At 45.7% G+C, this 27,607-nt stretch overlaps 1 protein-coding gene across 2 annotated transcripts in view; it reads left to right on the plus strand.

Moving 5' to 3' along the window:
* OSBP2 (oxysterol binding protein 2) overlaps window positions 1-27,607 on the plus strand; it is a 117,377-nt gene that overhangs the window by 8,264 nt on the left and 81,506 nt on the right. For both annotated transcript variants that reach the window (XM_055711886.1, XM_055711894.1), the window contains one exon: window positions 22,403-22,611. In XM_055711886.1, the coding sequence (XP_055567861.1) occupies window positions 22,403-22,611 (209 nt within the window). The remainder of the gene's footprint in view (window positions 1-22,402; window positions 22,612-27,607) is intronic.

The following is a 27,607-nucleotide window of genomic DNA, read 5'->3' on the forward strand; positions in this document are numbered from 1 at the left end:
GCAGGTGGAGGTGTCACCTGTGCCTGCAGCTTGTTAAGAGTTGATGAAGTTAAGTTCTAGCCTTTGGTTTGAAGTCTGTTTTGGAGGCATGTGGATGTGAGCTGGGGTGGTGCTGCCTGGCTAGGTGTCAGGGCTGTGTACTTCAGAAGCCCCATTCTTTTATTTTTAAAAGTCTGAGACCTTCCAGCTTTGCTGTTTCCAAGTGTGTGCATTACTGATGTTGGATGCTGTTTACATACCGTTTATTATTCCCAAGTTACCACTGAGATGTTGCCCAGCAGAGCTTGTGGAGCAAAAAGCACTACAGGTTTATGGTGTGTGGTCAGGTGAAAATGACATATGACTTAATTATATCCAAACAGTTTTTTCCTTCCCTTGTCAGTTGGGTCTCTTGTGGCGTGTGTTGGTGAGAGACTGCTGCAGGCTCTCCATCTTTAAATCTCTCTTGGGATGTAATTTTTATAAGCAGGAGGGAAGAGAATACTCAAACCCAAAGTTGTTTTGCGATGGTACAGAAGGTGATAATCCTCTTAATACTGTGTAATTTGTATTGGGCATGCAAGGTGCGCTATCAGCGCACATTGCTGATAGACACAACTTCCATTGTCTTGAGAAAACCTGTAGGATCCCCTTTTGAAGCTGGTGTGGTGTTGATGTTCACAGTGGCCATATCCTGCCAAGGACTGATTAGGAGTACTATGTGGCTTGGTACTAGCGTGTAGTGTTTGAACAATGTAATTTGATTATTTTTTTTGTAGATGTTATAAGATTACATCACATTAGTCCTAGTATTTGCTTTGTAATGTCTTTATTAATGGATGAATGCACTCACAGCCAGTCTGTGGATGATACTAAATGGAGCAGAGAGGTTGCCATGTCAGAAGGCAGGTCTGGATCCTTCTGCATTTCTTCTGAAATCCATGATTTCGTGGCAGACTGGAGGAACAGGATGATGGGAACCTCATGATGTTCAGCAAAGGGGAACAAGATGATTAGGAGTCATCAGAGGTCAGCTGTCTCTTTGGCTGCACTAGCAGGATGCACCCAGAATGTCGAGGGAAGGGATCATGCCCTCTGCTCAGCACTGGGGAGGCCCATCTCGGCTGTGGGTCCAGTTTGGGGGTCACCAGCACAAGGCTGCAGTGGTGAAGGGATGTGGGTGTGCTCAGCCTGGAGCGGAGGAGGAAAAGGGGAGATCTTATAGCTGCTCACAGCTATGTGGTGGGAGCTGCAGGGAGGACAGAGCCTGGCTCTGCTCGTGACAGAATGAGGCAATGGGCTGGTACCAGAGGATGGGAAATCCTACGTGGTCACAAGGAAACAAGTTTTAATGGGGAGTGAGGGCTGAATACTGGGATAGGTGTTTGGAGAGGTGGAGGAGGCTCTTGACTATATTCAAGCTGTGGCTAGACAAAGTCCCGAGCAACCTGATCTGGTTGCTTCTGCTCACAGCAGAAGATTGGACCTGAGGCCTCCTGAGTTGCCTGTCAAACTCAGTTAATGTACTATTCTTCATTATTTGGTTTCTGATGCTTAAAACTTGGTAAGTTTGCCTTCAGCTCTCCAGATACTTGAAGGAGGATGAAGAAAAGCCATGTCATGTCTGTGGCTTGCCCATTGTGCCGGAGGAGCACCTGTGCCTGGATGCTTTAGGCTGTTTCATAGAATTTCCCACTTCCATGGCACCCTTCACTTACTCTTTTTTTTTTTTTTTTTTTTCCTCTCTCTCGCTGATTCATGTTCCGCTGCCAGTATCAGGGACAGATAGCTGTAGCTGGGTGCTGGCTTTTGGGAGGGCAAGAGAGCTGCGTCAGCGAAGTGCCTGGTGGCAAGAGCTGTGTGGGGAGGTCTCTAAATGTGAAGTGAGGAGATCTGATCAGGGCTTACAGAGCATTGGGTGTGTACTGATAACCAGTGGTTTACTGCATCCTTCTGGTCCTTGTGTTGTACCTGCTCTGCTCGTTTCACAGGTGAGAGTCATGTCACAGCTGGGGGAGTGGGAAGGGAGGAGCTGCAGGTATGTCCCCTGTGGTCTGGAGCTCTGCTATGCCTTGCATTTGGAAGTGAGCAGGATGCACTTAGAAAACTGAAAAGCCGCTTTGTTCAAGAATCGGGACACTGGTGCTTTCAGTATAGCTTGAACAATGCAATCTCACCATGCACTCTGTGCTGTTCTAAAGTTGATTTTTTTAATAGTACTGAGAGTTCGGCTTTGTAAAAGCTAGCGTTACTCATCCAGCCCTTCCAGCTCTCCATTCCTGCACTGCTTGTGGTTGTAGTACTTCTTTTAAAAAATCAGTACAATTTTATTCTCTAAAGTTGTTAAGTTGGGCCCTCAGTTGAGGGAAGGGCTGCTGCCTGACACTGGGACAGCCTGAGGATTGGCAAGCTAATATAAATGCATGTCTGAGATTTATGATGTGATTAGACTGTGTTTTACTGGTATATCATGGTTTTATTGGTTAAAGCTTATAATAAATACAGTGTTTTGCTGGCTTGCTTAGGTAGGTAAAGACCTGGTTGGGTTTCTGATCCCTTTAGGAGTAGGATTTGCTTAGAAGCTGAAACAGAAATGTGTTTTCTTACCTGTTCACTTTTGCTTGTGTAGTCTCTGGAAGTTGTAGCTGTGGTGCTGCCCTTGAACTGTTTTCCGACGAGCCGCATTTTTATGTAGGTGAACTTTGAGTATGCACTGGGTGAGGCATATCTACCTCTTCCTCTCTGTCCCTTTCTTTTACACCACAAGAAAAGCAGTAAAGACTTCTGCTTTGAAATGGAAAACCTGTGAATGCAAACTCCTTGGAAGTTTAGTTTTAAATTTGGAAGTTGACTTGCAGAGGTCTAGCAAGTTGTCTTTTGTTGCCCTGTAGTAAGCCAGTTTTTTCCTCCTTACAGCCTGTAGGCATCCAGCCCTGAATTGTCACTTCTGAGTACCTTTAGATGATGCAGCACTGTGTCTCAGCACAGATAAGGTCTGTAATTACCGGATTGGATTGAATTCTACTTCACATCTGCAGCCCTAAGCTGCCTTTACAGTACAGTAATGAAATATCTCTCTGGCTGCCCATATCCAATATTCTCTGTTTTGGGGACGTTACAGGTTAATGTATTACCTGTCATCCCCTGCTTTAGAGACAGCATAAAGCATGTGCCATGGGAAAAAGACTGATTTAATCATGATTTTTACATTTGATTTCCAAATGTGCAATACCTGTAACAAGCTCGGTGATTGTGAGAGTCAAGTTCTACCGTTAGTGTAGATGGGGCACTGAGAGCTTTAGGGGAACATCCCTATGGATGCTGCAGGGAAGCAGTGACATTTGTTTGTAGTGAAGCACTGCGAGCTTGCCAGTGGAGATTTCCTCTGTAAGGTGACTGCTGTGCTATGCTCTGGGTTTCACAGGGTAAGGCTGGATTGTTGTAATGGGAGTAGGAGCTCTGTAGTCTTTGACACAGTGTGGTTTTAATATTGTTGTGAACTTGGTCCGAGGCATCTGTAGTTCTAGGAAGGAAGAATTTGTGAAGTAATTAGCTTCAATGTCAGTAGTAAGCTTGCTTCTAATCATAGCAGGCATTGCCCTGAAGCTGGGCATCATCACAGCTATGGAGGGGAATTACATTTTTGTGTCACATTCAATACACCATTCTTTAGATATTTTTGCTGTTTTTCATTTGCCTTGTAAAGGAAATAAGTTAAATCTAGCAAGCTTTTTGTCCCATGTGTCATGTAAGTAAACTCTGCTGTTAGCATTAAGTGTATTTTTAATTTAAAAATTGTGGTTTATTTATGGTACTGCTGGTTTACCTGTGCTGTTGATTTTTTCATACAACTAACCAAGTGTTAATAACCCATGGCAGGTATATGTTACGGTAAACCCACATACTGCCAGCAGGAATCATAGAATCATATGATGGTTTGGGTTGGAAGGGACCTTAAAGACCATCTAGTTCTAGCCCCCTGCCCTGGGCAGGGACATCTTCCACCAGACCAGGTTGTTCCAAGCCCCGTCCAGCCCGGCATTGAGCACCTCCAAGGATGAGGCACCCACAGCTGCTCTGGGCAACCTGTGCCAGGGCCTCACCACTCTCACAGTAAATATCTTTAAAAGTATTCCCTGCCCATACAAGATTATGGGATAAGGTTTTGTTGATCAGACTTTTGTGTTGCCCAAACCTGGGATCAATACCTTGCGTTGTGGTTGGCAGCAGGGTGTGCGTGGCTGCTGGTCCCATATCGTCTTGCTGGGGTTGGAGCCTAAGATGTGCACAAGACTTGATGGAGAGTGTGTTGTAGGTGAGCTTGGGCCTCCCCCCTGCTGCCACATCGATAGAGGTTCCCTGGTAGGAATTGCTTTAAGAAAAGCCACAGTGCATCAGATCTTGCATCAAAAAAAAAATTTGGCTTTTCAAGGAGCATTTAGAGGACATGCAAGAGTTGCATGTGAATTGTTGATACTTAGTTTGTAGCATGTGTCTGGGACCACTGCTTTTCCCCGCCCCGCCCCCCCCCCCTCTATGCTGAGTATATCTTCCTCGGATGGGAGGAGAACAAGTACAAAATGCAAGACCCGAACTTGTTGTTGTGGACCTGCCAGTTGAGGTGTGATGGGCTTTGGGGTGATGAGCTTTGCCTGGAGTTGCAAAGCTGTCTTTCACCCTAAATGTTTTTACTGTACTTGCTAATGGGAGAAAATATGGGGAGTTTTGTTGGCTTTGTACAGGACTAAACCAAAGACAACAGTGGTAATGTATGGTATGTTGAGGGTGGATTTATAGCCTGAGGGGCGTAAAGCTAGCAGAAATGCTTAAAATCACTGTCTGGTTTCAGTGTGCTCTTGTGATTGAAATTAGTGAAGGCACTTTAGAGTACATGGTGTGAAGTGCGCCTTTTATCTCTTTAATAGAACCTCAAGAGTAACTTTCTGCTGTAGCAGATCTCTATAAAGAGAATCTGCTCCCATGTGCAAGTACTGTAGTCTGAGCAGATTAGTTTAGTTTTAAGCAAGCATGAATATGATGTGATCTAGCTCGTTTACTTGGGAAAAAGAGTGTTTTACTACTTTTTCACTGGTGTGTAGTTCTTAAGATGTTGATACAATTCAGGGTTTAAACCTGCTTTTTTTTCCTGCATCTCCTTACAAGACTGAAGAAATAAAAACGGGGAAAGAAGATTAAAAAGTGAATTTTCATGCGTAAAAGTACTTTGGTGTATCCTGGGAAGAAAGGAGGAGGATGAACACAGCTTTTTTTCACCTGTATGAAGTTATGCTCTGAATACTAGCTAAGCAGTAGGCTGCTTTCTTCTGCAGCTCAGCTGGGGTCTTTCTCCTCCCCTGAGGACACTTGCCATGTCCTCCCTGCAGTACTTTGGGCTCCTTTGGTGGTAAAGTTCCAGCAGCTGAACCTGCTAGGGTGAGATCCCTGGGGCTCGTTGTCCTTCCTGGTGGCTGCTAGAAAGACATGGGACCTTCTTAGATGTGCTTAAATGGAGGAGCACGTGTATGCAGAGGGTGGCTTTTAGACCAATTTTGGCCATTCTTATCTGTGACCTGCCTTAATGCTCTCGTATAGAAGTTTGTTCTTCGATATACTACAAAGCTATGCAACAGAATTCATCTCTCTTCTGTTGGCTGGATAAGATGTAAAGCTGTGAAAAAGATACAGAGAACTGGTTTCCTTCTGGTGCTGAGCTGTCTTTGTCAATGTTTGTTTTCAGAGGTGTATCTATATCTCATACCATATTGGGGTAGTGTGTATCAATACACTGATAGCTGGTTAAGGCATGTGGCAAATACCTTTCTGCTTTTCCGGTTATCACTTCTGGTTTTTTCTGCGCTGGCAAAGTAACCAGCTGTTGCCCCTGTGTATGTTAGCTCTTTGCTTGCTTCATCCTGTTGAAATTGTTCTCATTAGCAAAGAGAAATCTCTATTCTGTCTCAAGCAGTATAATTTTGAAATTGTTGGGGAGGCAGAGGAGGCAGGCATTTAAAGAAGGTAAGCGTTTCATGCGTCTCCTATGGAAATGAAAGTTGCTGAGGCTGAAGTCTAAAAATAAACTGTTCCCAGCCCTGTCCTTTTGATGGGAACTGCTGGGCACAAGCTCTCGGGCACTCAGCAAGACAGGTTGTTAATGACCCTTTATGAAGCACCAGGGCCTGGACCTACAGGCAAAATCCTTCTGCTTCCCAAGAGCCTGAGCAGCTGGGTGGGCTGGGTCGGGTCGCCTGGCTGAGCAGAGCGCCTGTCATTGTTCGCTTTTGTAATACATGTAAGGTGGGATTCTTTGGAAGTCCCTTGGCTTCTGAAAGTGGCTTCTGAAATGAAATATAGTGACTTTGAATAAAGTGCTGATGCTGCTTTTGTGGATGTGAACCTTGACTTTGTGGAGGAGACAGGTGGGATGGCAGCTGATTCTTCTTGAGAAGGTGTGAAAATGTCCTGTGAAGTGCTGCTTAGGAGACTAGCACCTAGACTTGACTGTAACCAGAGGAGCATGAAGCTGGTGAGAACAGAGGGCAGGACTCTCTCTGTGCCAAAGCAGCTCCAGTATTTCTGCCTTAAAAAACCCCAAGCATCTTATTGCACCACTGAAGTTTCCTTGTAACACAGTATACTAAAATAACACTGAAAGTCTGGTTTGAGCAGTTGGGAAATTCGCTTAAAGCTGTAATTCATTCTTGTCTATGCATGAGAGCAGTCCCTTGTGAAGGTCACTGACTTTGCCTTCCCTCTTCGCTGTATGTTTAACTCTTCTGTTCCTGGTAATCCGCAGGCAATATCCATAGGATTTTTCAGGAAGACACTGATCCCAATGTAGAGTATTGGCATGACTTGAATCCCCAAGATAAATTTCTGAAAATACCTGTACATACGTCGTACAGCTGTGTATTCCTGCATGTGTTCTCCTGGAGGGAATGTGGTGTCCCTAGCACTGGAGCAGTCCAACTGTCTTCCTGGCATTTACTTGGTGAAGGTAGATACACCAACACAGTGTCGCCCAGTGCTTGCTTGTCATTTTGGAGTTTTGGACAGATTATATGATACAGTATAATTTATATATAATAATACAATATATTACTGATAATACACAATATATGGCACAATACTATATATATGATACAGTATGAATTAATTATATCACACACATATATATATAAATTGTATATGTACATAAATCCTAAATTTAATACCTGGCCCTAACTGTTGTAACTTTTTTCCATTCTTCATCCTTGGTTGGCTTGATTGACCCTGCTGAGCAGTGTTCATCTAAGGAGGCTGATGCTAATGAAAATGTGACTGTTCAGGAGGAGGTCTTGAGGTGCTAACACTGAAATACCTGTTTTGGGCATTCAGTCTTGCAGGTGAAGCAGTCGAGATGTCAGGTCTGTCCAGAAGTGGTTGGACAAGGTCACTTAGGCATCTGCAGGGTTTGATCGAAGATATCTGCCAATCTGAATCGTGGGCCAGTAAGCAGTTAACTCAGTTTCTATCTTAATAAAAGCTCTTGGCACCTCTAGTGACTGAAAAGCCAGCTGCCAAAATTTCTTTATTTTTTGGGTAGTGTCATAAGGAATGGGAAAGGTCTTATGTTGTGTCACACTGTCCCATGCACTCACATTGCAGACATGTTTTAATATCCTGCTTGCGTTTTCCCCTCTCTGTTTCATCAGTTCTTATGGAGAAAAAAATGCTGTTCATTGGATTGCTACCTCCTGTGCTCCTCAGGAGTGTGTCCCCAAAGGATAATCTTATTTCATAGGTAATGGAGATTGTGGAGGTACCTTAAATACCCAAGTGTCTCATTCAGTTTTCATGTTCCCTTCTTCTGCTGAGACTTGAGTAGCAATGTTATGCCCGCTACCCAGCAACTTGAAGTGGTTCTGAAAGACAGGTAGCTGTGTCTGATATCTCTGCAAAGAAGAGGTAATTGCTACCAAAAGTAGGTTATGCTGATTGTAGAGCTGAACACTTTTTTTTGGTCATGGAATAAAATTTCTGGGTTGCAGGAGGCCTCAGAAACTGCTGTTGTCCACTGATGTAGAGTTTTTGCCTTGAGCAGAAGCATCTGTTTGTTGTGTTTGGTGAGAAAAAGCAATTGAATGAACAGCTTTCCAAATCTGTGCTGGCACCCACCTAGAAGCCAGCCTTTATGCTGTACAGTAGATAAACCTGTAGCAAGGCAGTTGCTGAACTTGTTCACAGTCAAGGGCTGAGAGGCAACAGTTAGGTGAGGTGTTAAATGTGAGGTCTTTAGCTTTGTCTTCTTGTGCCAAGGCCTTAAAACAGAGGAAGAAGTATGTCTGTGCAACCATGTGGGCTTTGCATCTAGATATCTAGCTGTAAGAAATATTTCACACTGAAAGAAATTCTGTGCTGTAATTTTAGCATTGTTTGAAAGTAGTCACAAGTGCGATGACTTCAAAAGTGATGTTCAAGGTCAGAGGCAGCGTCTCTGAAGAAAATTTGTTTGGTACTGAAAACATTAACGTTGATGGTAACTAGCACGAAGAGAGCTGCTTGCAGCTATGGAAAAATCCTTGAAAGCAAGCTCTTCAACCCACACTTGGTCTCAGAAAGACTAGGTAAGTCTTGTGCTCAGAGCAGATACACCCCTAAACTCTATAGTCTGGAAAACCAGGATATTTTTACCATTCTGAATACTGTAAGTATGAAGGCACATCAGCAGGATAGGAATAAAAGTCTGATCTTAATATTGACTGTGCTGTGCCTTCTGTGCTCTACGCTCTTGGACGTGGTGGAGGGTGTCCCTGCCTGTGGCAGGGGGCTGGAACTAGATGATCCTTAAGGTCTTTTCCAACCCAAACCATTCTGTGGTTCTATGATACGATTCCATGATGGTGAGAAAATACAAACATGAGCAGACTATGGCTGATCTTTATTTTGATTATTACGCAAGTAATCATATAAGTTCCCAAGGGCTGAAGGACCAGTAAAAACTTAAAAGCAGAGGCTGTAACAAGAAAAATTACTGCTTGAGACTCTCATCTGCTGGTATTGCATTTATTTCAGTGTTCTTGTGTAGTAACAGCATTTGTCAAATTAACGTTCTGTATCGCCATTTGTTGTTTGTTCTTGCTTAAAAATGGGCCTCCATGCATGTAAGTCATGTGTTGCCCAGGTCTTAGTTTATACTAACTTCTGTGGAGATGATGGGATCTGGACCAGACCTTCCATAAACTTCTAATTAATGCATTAAATGTGGCAGCACTACTACCCACAAATCTTGGTGGTTTTTTTCCCCTCTAGATCTTTAGCATTTTTGCTTGGAAAGTAACGAAAATGGTGAACTGCTGTGCTTCCTGTGGCATTTTTAGAAGAGGCGAACAGGGTTTCTAGCAGGGTTCTCTTGAACACTGAGCGTGTGCCTGCCTCCTGCGAAGCTGCTGGTGTTGCTGCTGGGCTGCAAGCTCCAGGCTCTGTCCAGCAGTTGCAGTTTGGCACTTTTTCATATGTGTTTGTAGTTACCTGAACATACCCCTGAACTGAGCTTTTATCATAGGGAACTACATCTAGGCAACTAGTCAGAGGGGAGCCTAAATGGGAGGAAAGCCAGTGCATTCAAAATACAGGTGAGGGAGTGCCGAGGGTGATACAGGTGTGCCTGTGTCTTTTGCCCAGAAGCTTTTTGTTGTTGCGCCTAGTGTTGTTACAGTCATTGGCAATGTCGTTGCAGGAGATGCAGCTCCTTATGCAGAGCCCGGCTTGCTGCAGCCTTCCCCCTGCCCAGCTGTACACTAATAGCTTTGCTAAAGATGCTGACCTCATGGTTTGGGTTTCTCAGCTGAGATGGGCAACTGTGTGTCACATCTATTGTATCAGCTGTGGGCTAATTGCTGTAAATGGGACACTTAGTACTCTGATATACTCTTATGGGGTTTCCTTTTGGCCGAGTACTAGGGTATTTTCCCAACCAGATACACTTTGCTTTGCTTTCCCTGTGCTGAGCTCCTTTGCAGCCTGTCATTCTGCTTCTGCTGGAAAGGGAGGAGTAAAAGCCCTTTTTGGGAGGTTGCAGCAGTGTTGCGTTGGAGCAAAGCTGTGGTTGTGCAGTGTCACACCAGCATGGAGAGCTTTTCTTGTCCTACAGAAGAAGGTGAAGGTTCACCCTGGGGAGCAGGTGAAGCCACTCACCCGAACCAGTGGCTTGAAGAGCTCTTTCTGGGTGCCCTGGTCTACAGGGCTGATAGCCTTATCAGCTGGGGCCACCACCAGCCCCTCCAGAGGCAGACAGGAGATAGCATGACATGGTGGGAGGAGTGGGGAAGCTTACTGGGAACTTTTTTTTAATCATTTGTTTTATTTCTTCATTTTTTTCATAAAAAAACCCAATGCAAAATCCCTTTGCCAGACCCTGTCTTACACTTGCTGATACCTGCTCAGTGGCTTACCTTTTTCCCCCCTCCTGATCACTGCTGAGCTTTCCTGGCAGAAAACTTGCACTGTGCACATGGGAGAGTCATAAATGTGTTATAAAAGCTAATCCTGAAGAACATGAATCTAGGTAGATTGCTTTTAGAGTATCCTTTTATTTGGGGTGGAAATCTTGTTTGTGGGAGCACTGTAGGAGCAGAACATCTCCTCTTTGGGGAATGAGGGGAAGGGAGCTGGGGTACATCTATGTTTTGATGTGGTTCTGATGTTAGCAGTAAAAGCATTTCTCAGTTTGTGTGCATTTATACAGGCTTTACACAGTGTTTTTTGGGGAAACAAGAGGCTGGGTGCTTGGCTCTCTGCTTGGATATGTTATATATTTGGAGGAGATTGCCTGTTGACAAGCCAAATAGGGCTAGCTGCGCTGTTCAGCCATCTAGCCAGCAGGTCTGCCACACTTTTGTTTAAGAAAAGAAGCAGGGGGGAGGCCTGGGGGTTTTCAGAGATGTTTCAGCTGGGCAATGCTGTTGATTTTCTTGACATGACCATCTATTAAACCTGTGTGCTTCTCCAGTAGTGAATTTTCTGACACTCAGTTACATCGAAGATGCCTCTGACCTGAAAGTGCTAACGTTTGCTTGATGCACTTGTGAGATTTTGCATTAAACCTTTATGGCACACAGTGTCAGGGGTGGGTGCAGTGCCTTGTCCTACACTGCCGTGGGGTGGGTGAGAATGTTTCTAACAGATTACTTTCCCCAAGCTCCCTTGTAGTTTTTGTGGTGTTTTTTTTTTTTCTTTGTGAAGCATGGAGAACCAAGTTCTATTTGTACATGATGCAAAGCAGAAGTGTCTTTGGGGTTTTTCCTTGCAGAGGCTTGCCCTGCACTGGCACAGGTGTTGCAGCCAAACTAAAGTGGCAAAGCACTAGAGAAAGGAGTGTGAAACCCAGATTGCTTCACTGCATCCATTTATTTACCACAGAGGTTTACAGTCAAGTCAGCCCTAAATCCTTGCTTGTGCAGTGTTGGCTGAGGCTCATTGGTGTTGGGTCCCAGGTGTGGGTAGGGGCTTGGCCCAGAAGTCAGGTTGGGAAGCTGCTGGACAGGTCAGGGATGGGTGGGAATATTCTTGTGATCTGTGGAGGGTGCCTGATCTGCGGGCATCCCTCCAGCTGGTGAGGATTGCAGCCCGGATTGCAGGCTTTCCTTTAAACCCGATCGTTGCTAATCTGTGCCCATCCTGACTGCAGCCAGTTGCAGATTAATCGGCCTTTAAATAGAAGTAAATCACATTTTTTTTACAGAAATCTCAGGACAACGCTTACCATATGCTTGTTTGGGGCTTGTTTGTGATTTGGTAGGTTTGGTGAAGGCAAAAAGAGGAAGGAAAAAAATAATCTGAGCTATTTGTCATGTGGAGCTTGCGGTTTGTGAGAGCTGTGCTGAACCAGCTTGTGATGTGCTGAACGTGAATACTGCTTACTGTGTGAGCTGGGGGAAATACCTCCTGAGCCACGCGCCTGCTTTCTCTTGGCATTTGTGTTGTGGAACTGAGTCATCACAAAAATCCTTTTTCCTTCAACCAAGGGAGAACAATAACCCCAAGAGGTTTGGTGTCCACACTTACATCCGCTAATTTCAGGCACGTGAGCTTTTGGCCTCAAAATAAAACCAGTTTTAAGGTGCTTTTTGGAATTTCTCATGCATAAAGGAGAATGCAGAGATTTCACTGGCTTTATACCCCCAATTATTCTGAACAAAGGATGTGCAAAACCTCAATTTATTAGGAAATGTGCCGGGAAGCACTTGCAGGTTTCTGTAACCCAGTTATGGGGCTGCTCTGCCTGAAATGTTTTAAAGGTTCTCGTATTGACAATGGGATGCCGGTGACTGTGAAACTGGGCACCAGATTTCAGTGCAGATTAACTGCTTGGACTCAGAGGATGCCGAAGTGGCAGTGGCATAGGACTGGAGGCTGGTGCCAAGGTGGGGAGGGAGCCACTGGCCGGCACAGGCGACGTTGAGGAGGCGGTGGTGGCACAACAGCCTTTTGTTGTCAGGGTGAGATGGGGAGTGCGCAGCTCCTGTCCCTGCACTGTATGGCAGTGCTGGTGGGGTCACTGAAGGATCAGAGAGCTTGACCTAATCCAGATAGTTGTTAGACTATGAATTCTATATGGAAATCCTTGTGCATTGTCCAGAGTTGGTTCGTGCTTTGTGGAACGCAAGCAGAGAGCAGCATCCTGTGGGAAGTGGGAGGCTTGCTGCTGAACCGTGTGGCAGATGGGCACAAATGGCCTTTCCTGCACCCTGAGTGCTTGTGACTGCATTGCCTTTTGTGCTGCTCCCCACTCTAGTAATGAAACAAAATCTCTTGAGAGAAATTTCCATCTGCAATTAATTAAGAGAAGGATCAGCCTGATTACCCTTGTGGACTGTGGTGATTGTTCTCCATCATCTTAGGGAAAAAAAAAAGAAAAAGAAAAGGTGCTGAAAGTATTTCAATGCATTGCTTATACTGTGAGCCAGGCAGAGTATAAATCCATTCGGTATCACCTCTTTTCTGTCCCGATCTATTGCATTGCCCAATTTTGCTTGTTTCCTGGTCCTTGATTTTTGTTCTTGCCTCTGCCTGCATTAGGCTCTGCAGCTTACTCTAAAGGGCATTTCCCAGTTATGCAGCTGGTACAAATATTTCTCTATGGCTGCAGAGCCCTTAACTTAGTTAATCATATGATACTTTTCAGGGGGATGGGAAAATGAAATGAATAAACTGGTTTCAACTTAATCCATGGAAGATGCATTGGCAAGTTGGGAGAGGTCAGTGGTGTAAGAAGCAGCAAGGCTTTCCAGTTCCTCTCTTTTCCAGGGTAAACATGATTTAAAAAGTGGTTTTCTGTCTGAACTTCTGAATGTTTCCAGGTTGCCATATAGTGGAGAAAGCAAAGGCAGAGATTAGTATGGTCCCAGTGTAATCAGATGTGGAGTGATGAGGGGTCAAACATCTACACTTTCACCACCAGAGAATGGTCTTCATGTGTGTAATGTTAACAGAAGTGAAATAATCTTGTTGCACAAACGCAAGCGATGAGAGGTCTGCACAATTTCTCTATTAAATGTCTGTGTTTTGAAATACTGGTAAGAAGTAGTAGCAATTAGCAGACTCAGCCAGAGGGATGCTTCGCAGCCATTTATAGTTGGGATTCCTGCCTGTTTCTGGTGATGTACTCTGCTTCTCTGTCAGAACGCCCACACTTAAATGAACTTCAATGCGCATTTGCCTTTTTTTGTGGTAGTTATAAGAATACCTGCCCTGTTTCCTGTATACCTATATATCCGTGGTCATGCGATGCACAATGATCTGTGTCTTGGACCACTGTGCTTTGCAGGGGCTGATGCTCTTCCACAACCCTCTGCAGAGAAACCCTCTGATCTCCCTGGGACTGGGATGTGCTGAACTGCTGCTCCCGAGTTGCAAGTGCTGGGGACTTACCTTCTTCCTGTGGGAGGGAATATGCTGTCAGGGAGCCCTGAGCAGATGCAGGAACAGGACTCCCTCTCTCTAATTGGGGAAGTACCTCCTGGATGTGTTACTTTGCAGTCCATCTGCTACACTACAAGTTTCCTTTGCCTTGTTCTCTTCTTGATAGATCAGGATGAAAATGTTTATCCTTGTCATCTTGTTGAGAAAACCGGGGAACAGATACAAACCCTGGTGGTGTTTGTCTGGCAGCGTGTGAGTGCTAAACTGTAAACCTAGCTGTAAGGTGGTGCTGAGCTGGCTGAATTTGGTAGAGTGGCCAGGGCAGCCAGGCTGGAGGTGTTCAGGGATGGTTGACAACAGTCATCTTGCTACAGCGCTCTTCAGTTCTTGGGCTGTGAGTTGTCATTTGGGTCCTTGAGCTGCTTTGACACCAGATGTGCACCGGCATCTCCAGACCAACATGTTTATCAGTCCTGTCCTTTCCAGGTCTCCTGGTATGTTGGAGGGTGCGCTGAGATGCTGGGTTTGTGCTGCAAGGATGCAGTGTTTACTTCTGGCTGTGTTGCATTGGTTTTTGGGTGTGATCTGCAGCACCGGTGCAGAAGCCTAGATTTGTAATTTTGTTGAGATATGGCAGCCAAAAAGTGTTTCTGAGCATCTAGCTCTTGAAATACAGTGTGGTGGTGGAGCTCACAGAGGAAGCTCCTTGAGGTGTGTGTTTTCTAGCTCCAGAAATGGACCTGGGATTTGTGTACAGCTTCATGCCATATGTGTAGTGGCAATGTTGCTGTAAGGTCTCTGTATCTCACTTCCACGACTCAAACTGCCTGCCCCCATAGTTTCACTCTTTTCTATGACAGTCTGTAACTTTTCCTTTTCAGATGCTTCATGTGTCCCTTGTTTTCTCCCTGAATCCTTCGTAAGGGTTCCAGAGTACAAGTCAGAAATGTCCCTGATGGTGGTGAACCGCTTGGATCTGTCCCTGTGCTGTGTTCATCATCTCAGCTGAAGCGTGTGACCTGCAGGAGCCAGCTGTCACGGTGATGCCAGTGGTGCTGGGGAGGCTGTTTCTGGACCTACAATCAAAACTCAAACGTGAACAGTAAAACTTCCTTGTAAAACTTCAGCCACACATTATGAGCTGTTACAGCTCAAGTAATCTTAGAGAGGGAAAAAAGACCAAAGGAGATTGCATGGCAACATCAGTAGATTTTCCTGTAAAAGTTATTTAAATTAGGAAATATTTCCTCGTTGGTAAATAGTGACCAAGCAGCTGAGTGATAACCTGGCAAATGGTCTAGTGTGTCTGCTAGTACCTCTTGCCTGTTGCCAGGGCTGTAGCTCACAGCAGATTTCTGTATAAACACTCAGTGCTGCTTTCCCAAGGGAAGAATGACTCAGATGGCTGCTTATGAGCTGTGCTGGCGTTCGCATCCTTGCTTACACTGGGGATGAATTTTTTGAAGTGTGTGGTCAGACACTTGGAGGTTCAGAAGATGCAGCAGCCTCTAATGTATGTGCCCAAATTTTACTTGTTGTGGCATAACTGTGGTGAGTGAAACCCCAAGGGGAAGGACATGCTGGAATAGGAAAGACAAGAATATGTGACTGTTTAAATGCTGCTCACCTTGTGCCTCTCTGAGTTTGTTCCAGGGAGGTGGCTGTGGCTCTCAGCATGGGGACAAGTTTGAGCCCTGCAGTAACCTACATTTATACCAGAAAACAGAACGACTGTAGGAGTGATAAGATGGGAATTAAGTATTTAAAATGTAGAATCAGGTGTGCTGGTTACTGAGGCTTATGGCAAGGTTTTGAGATAGTAGGAGAAGGATCTCTAGGAAGCAAGTGAGTGCGTATTTCAGGAGGTTATTTTTTGGGGTATAACTTAATTTGTGTTTGGATTTTCCTGTGAACATGCCGAGTGGTATGGAGTGGTGTTGGGAACCCACGAGCAAGCAGTATTGGCCCTCCCAGCTTAGGAGAGAAGCCTCAGGTCAGTCTTTGCGTAGCTTCCTGCTGAGTTTTTTGTGGATTAGCTGCTTTGGAGAGCTGCACAGTCACTAGCCTGAGCATTTTTAGCGCCCTTGTGGTGCTGGATGCTCCTAGCTAGGGTGTAACAAGATCCGTACATGTGTCATACCCACTGTGCTTAGCTGAACTGAGCTTTTGAGCTGCCAGGGTTGCAGGTGTGTGCTCTGGTCTCAAAGTTGGGCTGCTGTGCTCTCCTTGACCTCCTTGTTGGTGCTCAAGCTATAAAGCACGCTGAAATACTGCTGGCCACCTGGAAAGTGGGTCCTGTGCAGAGCAATCTCTGTTCCCTGCTGGAGTTCTTTGCCTGATCCTGTCTGAGCTGTGAGAAAAGGAGTGATCGAGTTTCAGGACAGATGAGGCTGCCCAGAAATGGTGTTGAGCCTTGCTGGTGGAAAGGAAATCTTAGCAGAGAAATTCTGTGAGCATCTGTCATGCTTGCTTGCTTTAAGTGAATGGTGTGTTTAGGAGCAGCGTGAGCTGGAGCTGTTTATTGCTTGCTGCGTCTTATTAACTTCCAGCAGAGCCACGCAGTTATTACAAAACCCGTATAAGCAACACCTTACCAGCATCTGAGGCTAAATCTCTGGCTGTTATGATACCACTGAAACCAGAGCTGTGGAGCTAGTAGATGATCTACTTTTTCACCTCCGCTGTTGGTAAATCTGTCTTCTGAGCTCTTACAAAGGAATTTCATCATTTCATATATAGTAAGATTTCTTACAGTTGTTGAAAAGTAGGAACATCTTTCTCTTGTATAGCACTGGCATACTCGGAAGCCTAGTGTAGCTCAAGTATTCATTCAGAACTGGAAAGCAGGTCTTTAAATCATGATTTGTTGTTCTTTTATTGCAGTACGGCATGTAGCTGATCTGACAGGCTGCAGAATGAGTTGCTAAAATTTAGACTCCAGGAGTCTTATACTGAAGGCCTTTTTAAGTAACTGATGCTGATAAGTTGTCAAGCTCTGTATGTTTAGATTTGTGGTATTAAAGTAGCTGAAGCAGATTTTCCAGCACCCCTCCCCCCACAAAAAAAAAAAAGAGAGAGAAATGCTGCAAATAATATTTTAATAACAAGGTCTTTGAAGGTTTTTGCAAAATCCAGCATTCTGGAAATTGCTGTGATGCAAGAGCTTTGCTGTACTTGTGGTAGGGTGCCTGAGTGATGATGCCAGTCTGAAATTTGTGTCCTACACACTGTCAAAATAAAAAACGCAAATGTGGCCATATTCAGAACAGCATCTTCTGCTAGCTTTGACAGAATCTGTGCAGGAACTGGGACCTGTGTATCCAGAGTAGGTTTGACAGTTGAAGTAGAGACCTGCTGGCATCATGAGAAAGTATGTTCGTGCTTTTAGAGTAAGAAAACTCCTTTCTGATGATCCTAATGCATCTATGGGCAGCACCGTTGTTGCTACAAGAATGAATTTGGGAATAAGCCATGAGATCTGCCTCCACAATTCCTGGCCTTTTTTGTCTGGAGCCACATGCTGGAGCTGGGCAGCCCTGGCAGGGCCATGTAGCCTATGGCTTGGTTAATAGCTCAAGACTTGCATGGAGCTTGCCCTGGTGCTTTGAGGATCTTGCTGCTGTGCTCTGGGGGGTAAGGGGTTATATTCACCCAGGATGTTAAGTTTTCCCCTTGCCGGATGGATGCTTAAGTCCTCCCTGGTTTTTAACACCTGCAGGTATTGTTTTTTAAAATTGTTTTAGCCCCTCTCACTGTGTATATTGGCAAGGGCTGTATGCAAGCAGTCCTCTTCCATCTCCCACGTGCAGCTGTAATTTTGTATCTCTGAAGGAGAGTCCCATCATTAGCTTTGAGAGGGAGCAGCAGAAGAATCCTAGGTATTAATCTCTGTCCAGCTCTGTGTGGTCTATGTCCATGTTTACACTCCCTTTGGCTTTTTTGCAGCCTGCCCAGTGCTCTCCCATATGTGCAGTGCTCAGATTATTGCAGAAAGTTGAGAATCAGAAAATCTGCCTGGATCATGTTATGCAATAGTTGAGCTGTTAGTGGTGAATAAGCAGATCCAGCTGACCACGAGTGCTTCTGAAGGGCACCTTTTTTTTTTTCTTTTTTCCCCTCCCCCTTGCATGTGGATAGAGGAGATTGCTTGCTTGTTGGCTTGGGGCTGAGTCAGGTGCTTGCCTCGTGTGTGGGTGCTGATTGGTAGGATTTGATTTCCCATGCAGATTGGCATGGGAAGGTAGCTTAACAGTCGTCTTGAGTGGGAGAGCAAGGCTGTTTAACATGACTTAAACTGATATAGTGAAGTCACCTTTTTGTGTAGAAGAGAAAATAATTTTTGCAGTTCTCTCCAGGTGGGAAGTAATCCCTTCTGAGAACCCACCGGTATGTACTGCATCATGAAGAGAATGACTTTGGAAATGAAATTCAGTGCTTGATTTCATTTGGAGCCAGTTCACCCCCACTGCAAGCAAACGTTACCACACTGTAGACTGAGTTTGAACTTACCCTGTGGTGCTGTGAGACATGAACCGTAGGTCCTTGGGAGGTACCAAGATGCTTTCATTTCTGCACGGCTTCTGTGTCTGCATGTTGAGCTTGGATGTGACCCTAGGTTAAATCTGTTCTGCAAAACAGCGTCGGGGCTGGGCAGGCAAGAGAAGTCCTCAGGATGCTGTAGTTAGGGTTGTGGGGCTTGGGGATTTGAATTCGTGTTCAGCCAGAATGGCTTCTTTCTGGGTAACATGCAATCCCAGCAATAAGGTTGGTAGTGCGTATCTCTGGATTGCTGCCTGTTCTCCCCTGGTAGGAACCGTATCTCCATCCCATAATGAACTCCATTGCCAACACTATCTGAGAGTAATTCAAGGCTATGCCTGTAAAACCTCCCTAAAGAGACCTAGAGACTCCTATTTGTGATGTGTTCCTTGGGGAGCAAAGTGCAGCCAAAATTTGGCTCTCCTGCTGTATCAGCATGTGGAGCAGGGCCAGAAGGTGTAGGAAGCTCATCACCAACATGTGGTGGCTTTTACAGATGCTGCGTGTGAACAGTGTTGAAAATCAGATATTTGCCATACCGCTGCTCGTGTGATGTGATGGGGCTGTCACTGTGCTCCAGGCCACAGAGAAGGAAGCAATGTGCAAACTGCCTTGAGTCTTTCAGGAGTAAGGGGAGATGCTCCTGGCAGTGGTGGGAATGGTCTACTTGCCGAGCTGGTGATGTGTGCCTTCATGAAAGCTTCCAGCACTCAGCAGCTGATGACTTGTTCAGCTCCTACCTTTAAAGATGTGAATTGATTTTAAAATTTTGAAAAAGCAGTGGCCAGTGATCACTTTTGGACTTCAGTACGTTTGTGGAGGTGTTATTAATGATCTGGGAGCTGTGCATCAGGGTGGCTGCTGTTGGGGTGGAGGAAGGCTGTTCGCAGTGGAAAAAAGGAGTAACTGGATGCCCTGAATGGAGATGAGGAGGACTCTGTGTAGAGGGAAATCAGAGGCAGAGGGAGAGACTTGGCATTGGCCTGTGAGGATCAGCAAAGACCTTCTGGGCCTGGGGGTATTGTAGTTTTAGGAGCAAATAGCTGGGTTAAGACATGTAGGGTAAAGGAACAAGGAAGAAGTGGAGAAAAATAGCAGAAGGCTGATGGAAAAACAGACAGATATGGGACTTAAAGCAGAGCTACATAACTGAGGGTTCAAAGCTGCGAAGCAAGAGTTGTTCGCTGCTTCTGGAGTCTGAAGTAGTCTTGTACAGCTGGGGTGAGGTCTTCTCACTGTTAGGTGCTTTATCATGCACGAATAGCTTTCAAGCCTTCAAAACTAGTTGGAAATAAGTGTGCTGTTTGGAAAATAACTTCAGGTAACAAGGCTGAACTTTAAAAAGCAGCAGGTGTGTGAGGAGCACCAGTTCTTCTCTAGACCTTGTGCTCTGAGTTACTTTGCTGCCCTGAGCAAATAGTTCATCCTCACCCACGGTGCTCACACCAGCTGCCTGTGGCTGATGCAAACTGTTCTATAAATTGTCAAGGCTGATGAGGCAAGAGCCTGTCCTGCCTCTGGATCTGGTGGCTCCTTCAGTACCCCCAGGGCATTTCAGACAGGCCTCCATCCAGAACTGATGGGGCAATGTTCCTGGGTGAGGACTGTGCTGCTAGGCTTGGGGGGGAGGAAAGGGGCATGTAATTCTACAAGTGACTGCAATTCCTCCTGCTATTGCAAGTCGGTGAGCAACTGTGTAGTAATGTATTTTGCTGAAATACTAGCAAAATCCTTGCAATGATTGCCTGACATCTGCTGAATTCCAGCATGTCATAATGTTAGGAAAAGGGTAGGAGAGAGGACTCTGGAAATGACTCAGACAAGAGCATTTAAAAGTATACAAGGCATATTTGTCCTATGATAGCATTGTCCTGCTCCCATCTCTTTCCCCCAGCATGGTCACCTGGACTTAAGGGAATTTACAGTCTTGAAAACTCTCCTCGGACCTTTGACTAGTTATGTGGGTGAAAATGGTGAACACGCTGAGGAAGATTGAACTGCTATGGGAAGTGATAGCTGGCAGCAGAAGGGAGGAAAAGGGGAACTGAATTTTCAAAGTGTTAATGATGGCTGTTCTACATCAGCTGTTTAACAAGGTCAGGAGTGTGGACAAGCTGGGAAGGATCCCGCCTTGCTGTGCAGTGTAAATGCAAGGTGGTAAGTGGCTTGTGGGTGCTGGGGGGAACAGGGGATGGCTGTGGATCTAGAAGTGGTCTAATGCCAAATGTGTTTATTGTAGTCCCACTTTCAGGGAGGGAATAGGCAGTGTGGCAGGGGGAGAAGGCACTGGGCAGTGGGAAGGTTGTCAGGGTGGATGAGGAATGAGGATTGGGAGTGGGTATGCATGCAGCAGAGCTGATTGATTTTGTCCATCCCCTTTCCCATTTCAAAGTAAAAAAAAATTAATGAACTAAAGTAAAAGGTGGATGGTAAAAGATGGAAAAATACAATGAGGATCAAGGAAAATTCTCATGTTTCCTCCTGTCCAAAGGTCCTCGCTTCCAGGTGCTGCTCAGCCCTTCCTGGCTGGAGGGACATGGGGGTTGCAGCCTCTATACCCCAGGCTGGAGAACATGCAGCCCCTGGGGTGGGAGCAGGGCAGTGGAGGCCAGTGGCTGCCGTGTTTGCCCTGGTCTTGCTGGGGTTTGTGTGGTGTTAGTGATGCTGTCGGCTGTGCCTGTGCTGGCTGCTCTGAGTGTGTCTGCTGGGCTGGTGGGAAACCTTGAGGACTTACTGGCTTAATGCTTGTAGAGCTATTTTAGGCATCTGCAATGCAGCAGTGGGTGTGGAGGCAGTTTTGGGACTATTTCAGCCTTTATCTTTGTACCCAAGTGCCTTAAAAAACCTAGTCTTTGTAACTATTTTTTAAAAAATTGCTTCAGTTGCTTCTGAAAACACTGTTAAGTCATGTTTTAAGAAGTGGCTGTCGGTTTCTATGTGGCTCTTCCACAGCTTGCATGCTCTGAAAAGACAAGGCATCTCTGTGCACAAGAAGGCGGCTCTTGGCTGGTGTGGTACTGGCAGCATGGGACTGGCCGCTCTCCTGGGGCCCAAGAGCTGGTGAGGGGAAAGAGGAAAACTAATAAATAATAAGTAGTCGTTTCAGCTTTAAAGCTAAAAGCCCATGGAGAGGTAATAATGTCTGAAGATGTGGAAATATTTTCATGATAGAGCAGCAGCTATTGTGGATGCTGCACGGGCTGTTGCTTTGAAGCAACCTGCTGTGCTTTGTCCTTGGCTGGGGCTGTGGCATGAGGCAGGGTTGTGTATGGGCTGGGGGGCTTTGGCCCCTGGACATGAAGTCCTGGATGCAGCTGTCAGCAGTGGGATCGTTGTGGGTAAGGGTGGGTTCTCCCTGGGATGTCCAGCTGGGGTGGAAGGAGGACTGGTTCTTTGGGAGGTGAGCCCCAGGAATGCTTTCTGCTCATGTGGGTGAGCCTACTGAAGTTCAAGAAGTGCTAAGCAATTTTAAAGGTGCTTTAACAGCTGAAAAAGAATTGTGCTGCTTTAATTTGCCTTACAAGTGGAGATCTTTGCATGTGAGATCTTACCACAACTGGAGAAAAAACAGTGATTGAAAGGAGAGGATATAAAGAGCCACAAAATACTAGATGCTGGAGGTGGGATAGCAGGGAGAAGGGAGAAAAGCAGCAATGCAAATGAGATGAGAAAGGCCAGTGGTGTGCACTTGGTAGTTTTACTTTTAGGGCAACCAGAAGCAGTCAGCACAGCAGGATGTGAAACCAGCAGGCTAAATGATGGGGGTGATGTTTGTACAAGGGAACAAGCTCGATCTATGTGCTACATCCCATCCTTGTTTTTCTGTTCGAGGAGCTTGCCTAGCTTTGGTGGCTTTGATGGGCTTGCTGCCTGCTTGGGACGTTTCCACAGGTCTCCGCTGAGCGGGAGGGAGTTTTGGTGGGATTTTGGGGACAGGCTGGGTGCAGGGAGACTGATACTTCTTTTTCCCTCTGTTCCCCTGCAGGACGCAGGCAGAAATGGCCCATACATGTCGCGGGACCATCAACCTGTCCACGGCTCATATCGATACAGAGGACTCTTGTAACATAGTGCTTTCGAACGGGGGAAGGACGTACCACTTAAAGGCAAACTCGGAAGTGGAGAGGCAGCGCTGGGTCACAGCCCTGGAGCTGGCCAAAGCAAAAGCCATCCGCATGAGGAACAACCAGTCAGGTAGAGTGTGTCTTAGTGTGCGAATCTGCAACTGGATCCTTTTTAAAAGCTCCTTGTAAACGAGCTCTTCTGTGCTAGCTAAATTGTGCAGAAACCCTGGCAGATACTATTTCATATGCAATTAAAAATAGCTGGTGGTTTCACAGAGACACAAAGGGTTTTAAACAATACTGTGCGTACCAAACATAATCTCATCTGGTCATGCAGCATTGAGCAGGTCTTTAAAGCCCCTGGTAGTGACTGTAAATTATAGCGAGCTGGTAAAAATGAGCTAATGATGCTTCTTCTGGAAGGCAGGATGTATGCGCCTTTGTCCTGGAGACTTTGTATTGGTCCTTGTGGACAGAGAGTGCTGTAAGAGGCACTGAGTGCAGTGGTCAGTGGCACTATAGGGAACACCGGTTCACAACACAGTGCTGGAGCTGTGTCTTTCTGATTCACCCATAGCTTAGGATAGTTTGGTAGATGAATGACCCATATATTTAGCCGAGCTGTCTCTCTCCATACATACTTCTCCTTCTGCCCCCTACACTCACTAAGCTATGGTGTGGTGTTTATTAGTATACCTTTGGGGCAACTGCATTAATATAAAGCTATAAAGCTGTCAGAGAGCCATGCCTGTTATGCAGTCCACAGTGTCATTTTTACTGTTCCATTGTGTAATGGATCAGTTAGGTGCTTAACAAACAGAGTATTTTAGAAATATTTCAATGTTCATAATTCTTGGGATTAATGTTTGGTTTTCTTCCACAAACAAGCATGGCTTCAAGTTGCAGAGAGCAAAATCCATGAATGTATTAAAAAACTGGTTATCGCCTCTGTCCTAAAATAAAACCACTGCCAGATCTTACTTTGAATGCTGGAAATCAGGCCTTATACAAGATAAAAGAGTTAGCAAGCGCCTGATTTTATAATGCTCTGCTTAAAAAGAAAATGTAGCTTCAGAAAATGCACCGAGTACTTCAGAAATGGTGTGTGTGAGGGTTAGACAGAGGAAAGCTGTGGTACTTGTTGCATACATAGCCTGGGCTGTTTTGGTGCAGTGCTTGTATAGCATCTTGCTGTCGTGGTCCAGGTTTGGGCTCTGGGGCAGCTGCAGGTGCTGTTCTGTGCTATCAACTACAGAGAATATGCATCTGTAGGTAGAATGTTTGTGAAGCTTATCTCTCAGAGTCACCACCGAGGAAGGTTGTGGTTGCTTCAGTGCATTAAGAAAAGCCTCTGCTTCCCCAGGGGAAATGCTGCTGTGTGCACACCAAAACCACAATGTGCCACGGTGTGACTGCGGGGTGCAGCTCTCTGTCTAATGCTGCTGGCTTATGAAAACACGCAGTCAACATAAAATTAGTGTAACCACACTTTCAGAAGGGAGCGCATTAATATTTTCATGTGTGCACCAGTGGGTGGGTCGTTTGGGAGGCTGGCTGCCAGAGGCACTGTGCAGGCAGAGTCTGTGCTTAATATAATGGTTTATAGAGAGCAGCAGAATGCCAGAGTGCCAGTGGTTTGACTTGCAGGAGAATAAAGCCCTGGTCCTGGACTAATGTGGTCTGACTTTTGTATAATTAGCCATCCCACAAGGTCATACAGAAGTTGATTAGTGTGTGAGCCATTTACCAATTCCCATAATTGTTTAAGTATGCTGTGTTCTGGGGCACTAGCATCTATGGATTTAATTACATAAAGTATTGTGAACTCTCTGTCCCTTAATATTTCAGCTGCGGTATGTATGTGAATACTGATGGAGAATACAGCTGACTGAAGAGAAGATGGAAGTTTCTAGGGACCCTTGTTTTGCCTGGCAGAGTGTGACATTGTGCCAGGTCACAGCTGTGGTGAGCTGGGTGTGATGGGATAGTGGGAAGTGAGTCCTCGAGCTGGGTGGGTGTTTGGAGAAGGATCTTGCATGTGAGAGAAGCTGGTGTGTGCCTTTACCTTTACTTTTTTGAGCGTCAGGCTGTGGGCAGTGCTGGGGCAGGCGGGGAGCGGCACAGGCAGCTGGCTGCTGAGCTCCCGCCTAGCCAGGGGCTGCAGGAGGATGTCAGTGATGTTGCCTCTGGAGTCATGCACAGTTATTTTGGTTTGTGTCTTTACACAAAAATAGCAAATGCAGAGACTTCCTGTCTTAAGGCTCTGGACATGCTGACTTCCTAACTCCAGCGAGCTCAGGCCATTCAGGGTAAGGACAGTGCAGCAGCAGTGCTGATTTGGCTGCGGATGCTCGTTTCTGAGCTGCCTCACAGTTGTGCTGACTCAGCTGTTTGCAGGGCAATGCTGTGGTTCAGGCCAGGGAGCTGATGGGAGAAAAAAACTAAACCAAACTCTTGTTTTTCCAGGCTTTTCTGATCTGATCCACGGGAATAAGACACTCTGTAAATGGGTGCTGAAACCTTGTGCTGTGGAGTTAGAGCTGAGGATGTTGGTGAATTACTTTATAGCTTGTTCACCTGGCTGATGGTGTTTTGTCCCACTTAGAGATCTTTTAATTAATGTAAAGAATGAACATGTGCCAACTGGGAGGGAACATTGATGGTTCTGGGAGGCCAGAAGACTGGGCGAGTGTTGCAGGAGGCAGGTGAGGAGGACAGAGAAGCAGGTTAGTATCTAACACTGCCTGCCCTTCTGCGGAGGAACACGAGAAGCCATCCTTGTGGTGATCTCACAGGCCCTGCCTGCTGCCCTGCCCACTGCAGGGGATGCAGCAGGAACCCATCTTTGGCGTTGCCTGCTGGCGCTCAGGAATGTGGGGGCTCTGGAGGTGGCATGTCTGGGGAGGAGACGGCTGGGTTTGTCGGCTGTTTCTGAGATGTCTGCAGCTAATGAGTGCTGGGGCGGTCTCATGTGTGGAGCAGCTTTTCAGCTCTACAGTTTTCAGCAGGTGAGGAGCACCCAGGAGAGGGGAGGGGGTGTCCTTCATGGTGCTCTGAGGTCCGTTGGAATCGTCCTCTCCTTGCATCCAAAAAGCAGCAATGTGTTAGTGTGGAATTAATTAATTTAAAAAAAACCAAAAAGCCTGTCCTCTTTTTGGACATGTTTTAAAGATGAGCCACACTTGAGTCGCTGCTGAAAATAAAACATGCTCAAGTGTAAGCTGGAGTTCTCCACTAATTTGTGTTTCTGCAGAAATCAGTGGTCTCTCCCTGTTTTACTGGCAGTTGGGATGTGATGGGGTGCTGGACCAGCAAACCAGGTTAACTCTGCAAATACCTAGACTACTGGGAGATTATTTTGGGGTGGATGAGAAATCTTTTTCCCCCAGTAGTTACCTAAAAAACCAGATACAGAAGCGTTTTTAACTTGGAGTACTAGCTAGCTCAAGCTGTGCGCGGAGATGCCATTTTCACAGGACTGTTTTTCATTTCTATTTTTAAGAAATAGCAAAACCTGTACCCAAACAAAGTATGAGATAGGAGACTTTGCTGTTCCCTCTTGTGTGTAACTGAAGGAGCTCTGGTTTCCCCTCTACCCAGTGTGTAGCTGGTACTATTTTGGTAATGAGCTGTGAGCCTGGACATGAGTAAGTACTGATAGATGTCACCTGAGAAAGCTCACTGTCCTCATCCTGCCTCACTGGTGAGAAACACGCCTAGTGATACAGGGTGTATTAGTGGCAGAAAGCGAGAGTAGAGCTGGGTTGTTGTCTTGGCGTTCTCAATTACCATGTGGTGCTTAATTCCTCTAAAATCAATGTGTAGCGTAGCATTAGGACAGAAGGGGCCCAGACCTGGCTGGATGGCTCACCTTTAGCTGCTGCTCAGCCAAATTTGGCATTCCATTTTCTAGTTGGATTTATAAAGTGTTGGTGAAGTCCTAGTAAACTTGATTTGCCCACAGTACCCAGCTCCATCACCCCATGGTGTCGGTGCTTGGTGTGGGCCTGTGCTGTTTATCTGTCCTGAAAATCAGATTTCTGTAATTGCCCTCTGTTCACATGACTATAAGCTCTTGAATAATTCCAACCTTCTCCACTCACCATATTGTATCTGCATCACCCCTTGAATTTTTGTCAGTTTGTGCATTGGCCTCTTGACAGCTCCAACTTTGTAGACTGGCAGCAGCAAAGAAGTGCTTTTATCTGCTGCTTATATTCGCTTTTCTGTCTGCTCTTGTGGCTTGGAGGATGCAAACTTAAAAGTATTTGATGGCTGCGGTTAACATACCTTTTTTTATGGCAGTAGAAATATTCTTTCTTTTTAGGGCAGTATCATGAGATACAAGAATTGATTGTGTGAATGGTGAGAATTATTTTCTTGGCTATGTGATGAGGAGAGTCTTTGGAAAAGCCTACAAGAGGAGGGTAGAAATCTGTGACTGGTATTTTAAACACTAGGTATTGTGTTGGGAGAGCTCTGCAAAATGAACTTGGGCTGCTTGGTGATTGATTAGAGATGTGAGGGGTTGGTGACTTCTTTTGACCCCCTGCTCGGTGGTTCCTGGGAGGAGGGAAGATGAAATCCACACTGTGATTCAGGTCATTGACTGAACCAGTGCAGATTTTGGGTTGACTGAAGGCACTTTTGGTGTTCATGATACTAAAAAACCCAGGAGTTAACTGGATAGGTGTCAGGGCTCATATCTGTGCCATGACCAACTCATCTGCCAACTCCCCTCAAATGCATCTGGTGCCTCACACTGGGGTCAGGGCTCAAGAGATGTCAGTGTGGCAACAAAGCTGGGAACACTGAGAAAAGAGCAAAAGAGAAAATACAGGTTTGCTTCGCAAGCAGCTGTGATGCTTGTCCCCTGGAGAGGCCCTGGCTCTCATCACACTAGCTCAGAAAGTTTTCAGCAAACTTAAGCAGAACCCTAAAACCCGAACAGGCACAAGATTAACCAGACAAATAAAACCTCCTCCACCAAGGGAAGGTGGATGGAAAAATTTACTTTCCATCTGGAAGAATGACAGCTGGAGGTGTGTGTGTAAGATAGTAAATGCTGCAGGAATAGATGGGGACAATTGCTTATAACAAGGAGGAAATTATCAGGTCATAGGTTT

Source organism: Falco cherrug, chromosome 1, assembly GCF_023634085.1.
Source record: "Falco cherrug isolate bFalChe1 chromosome 1, bFalChe1.pri, whole genome shotgun sequence".
NCBI lineage: Eukaryota > Metazoa > Chordata > Aves > Falconiformes > Falconidae > Falco > Falco cherrug.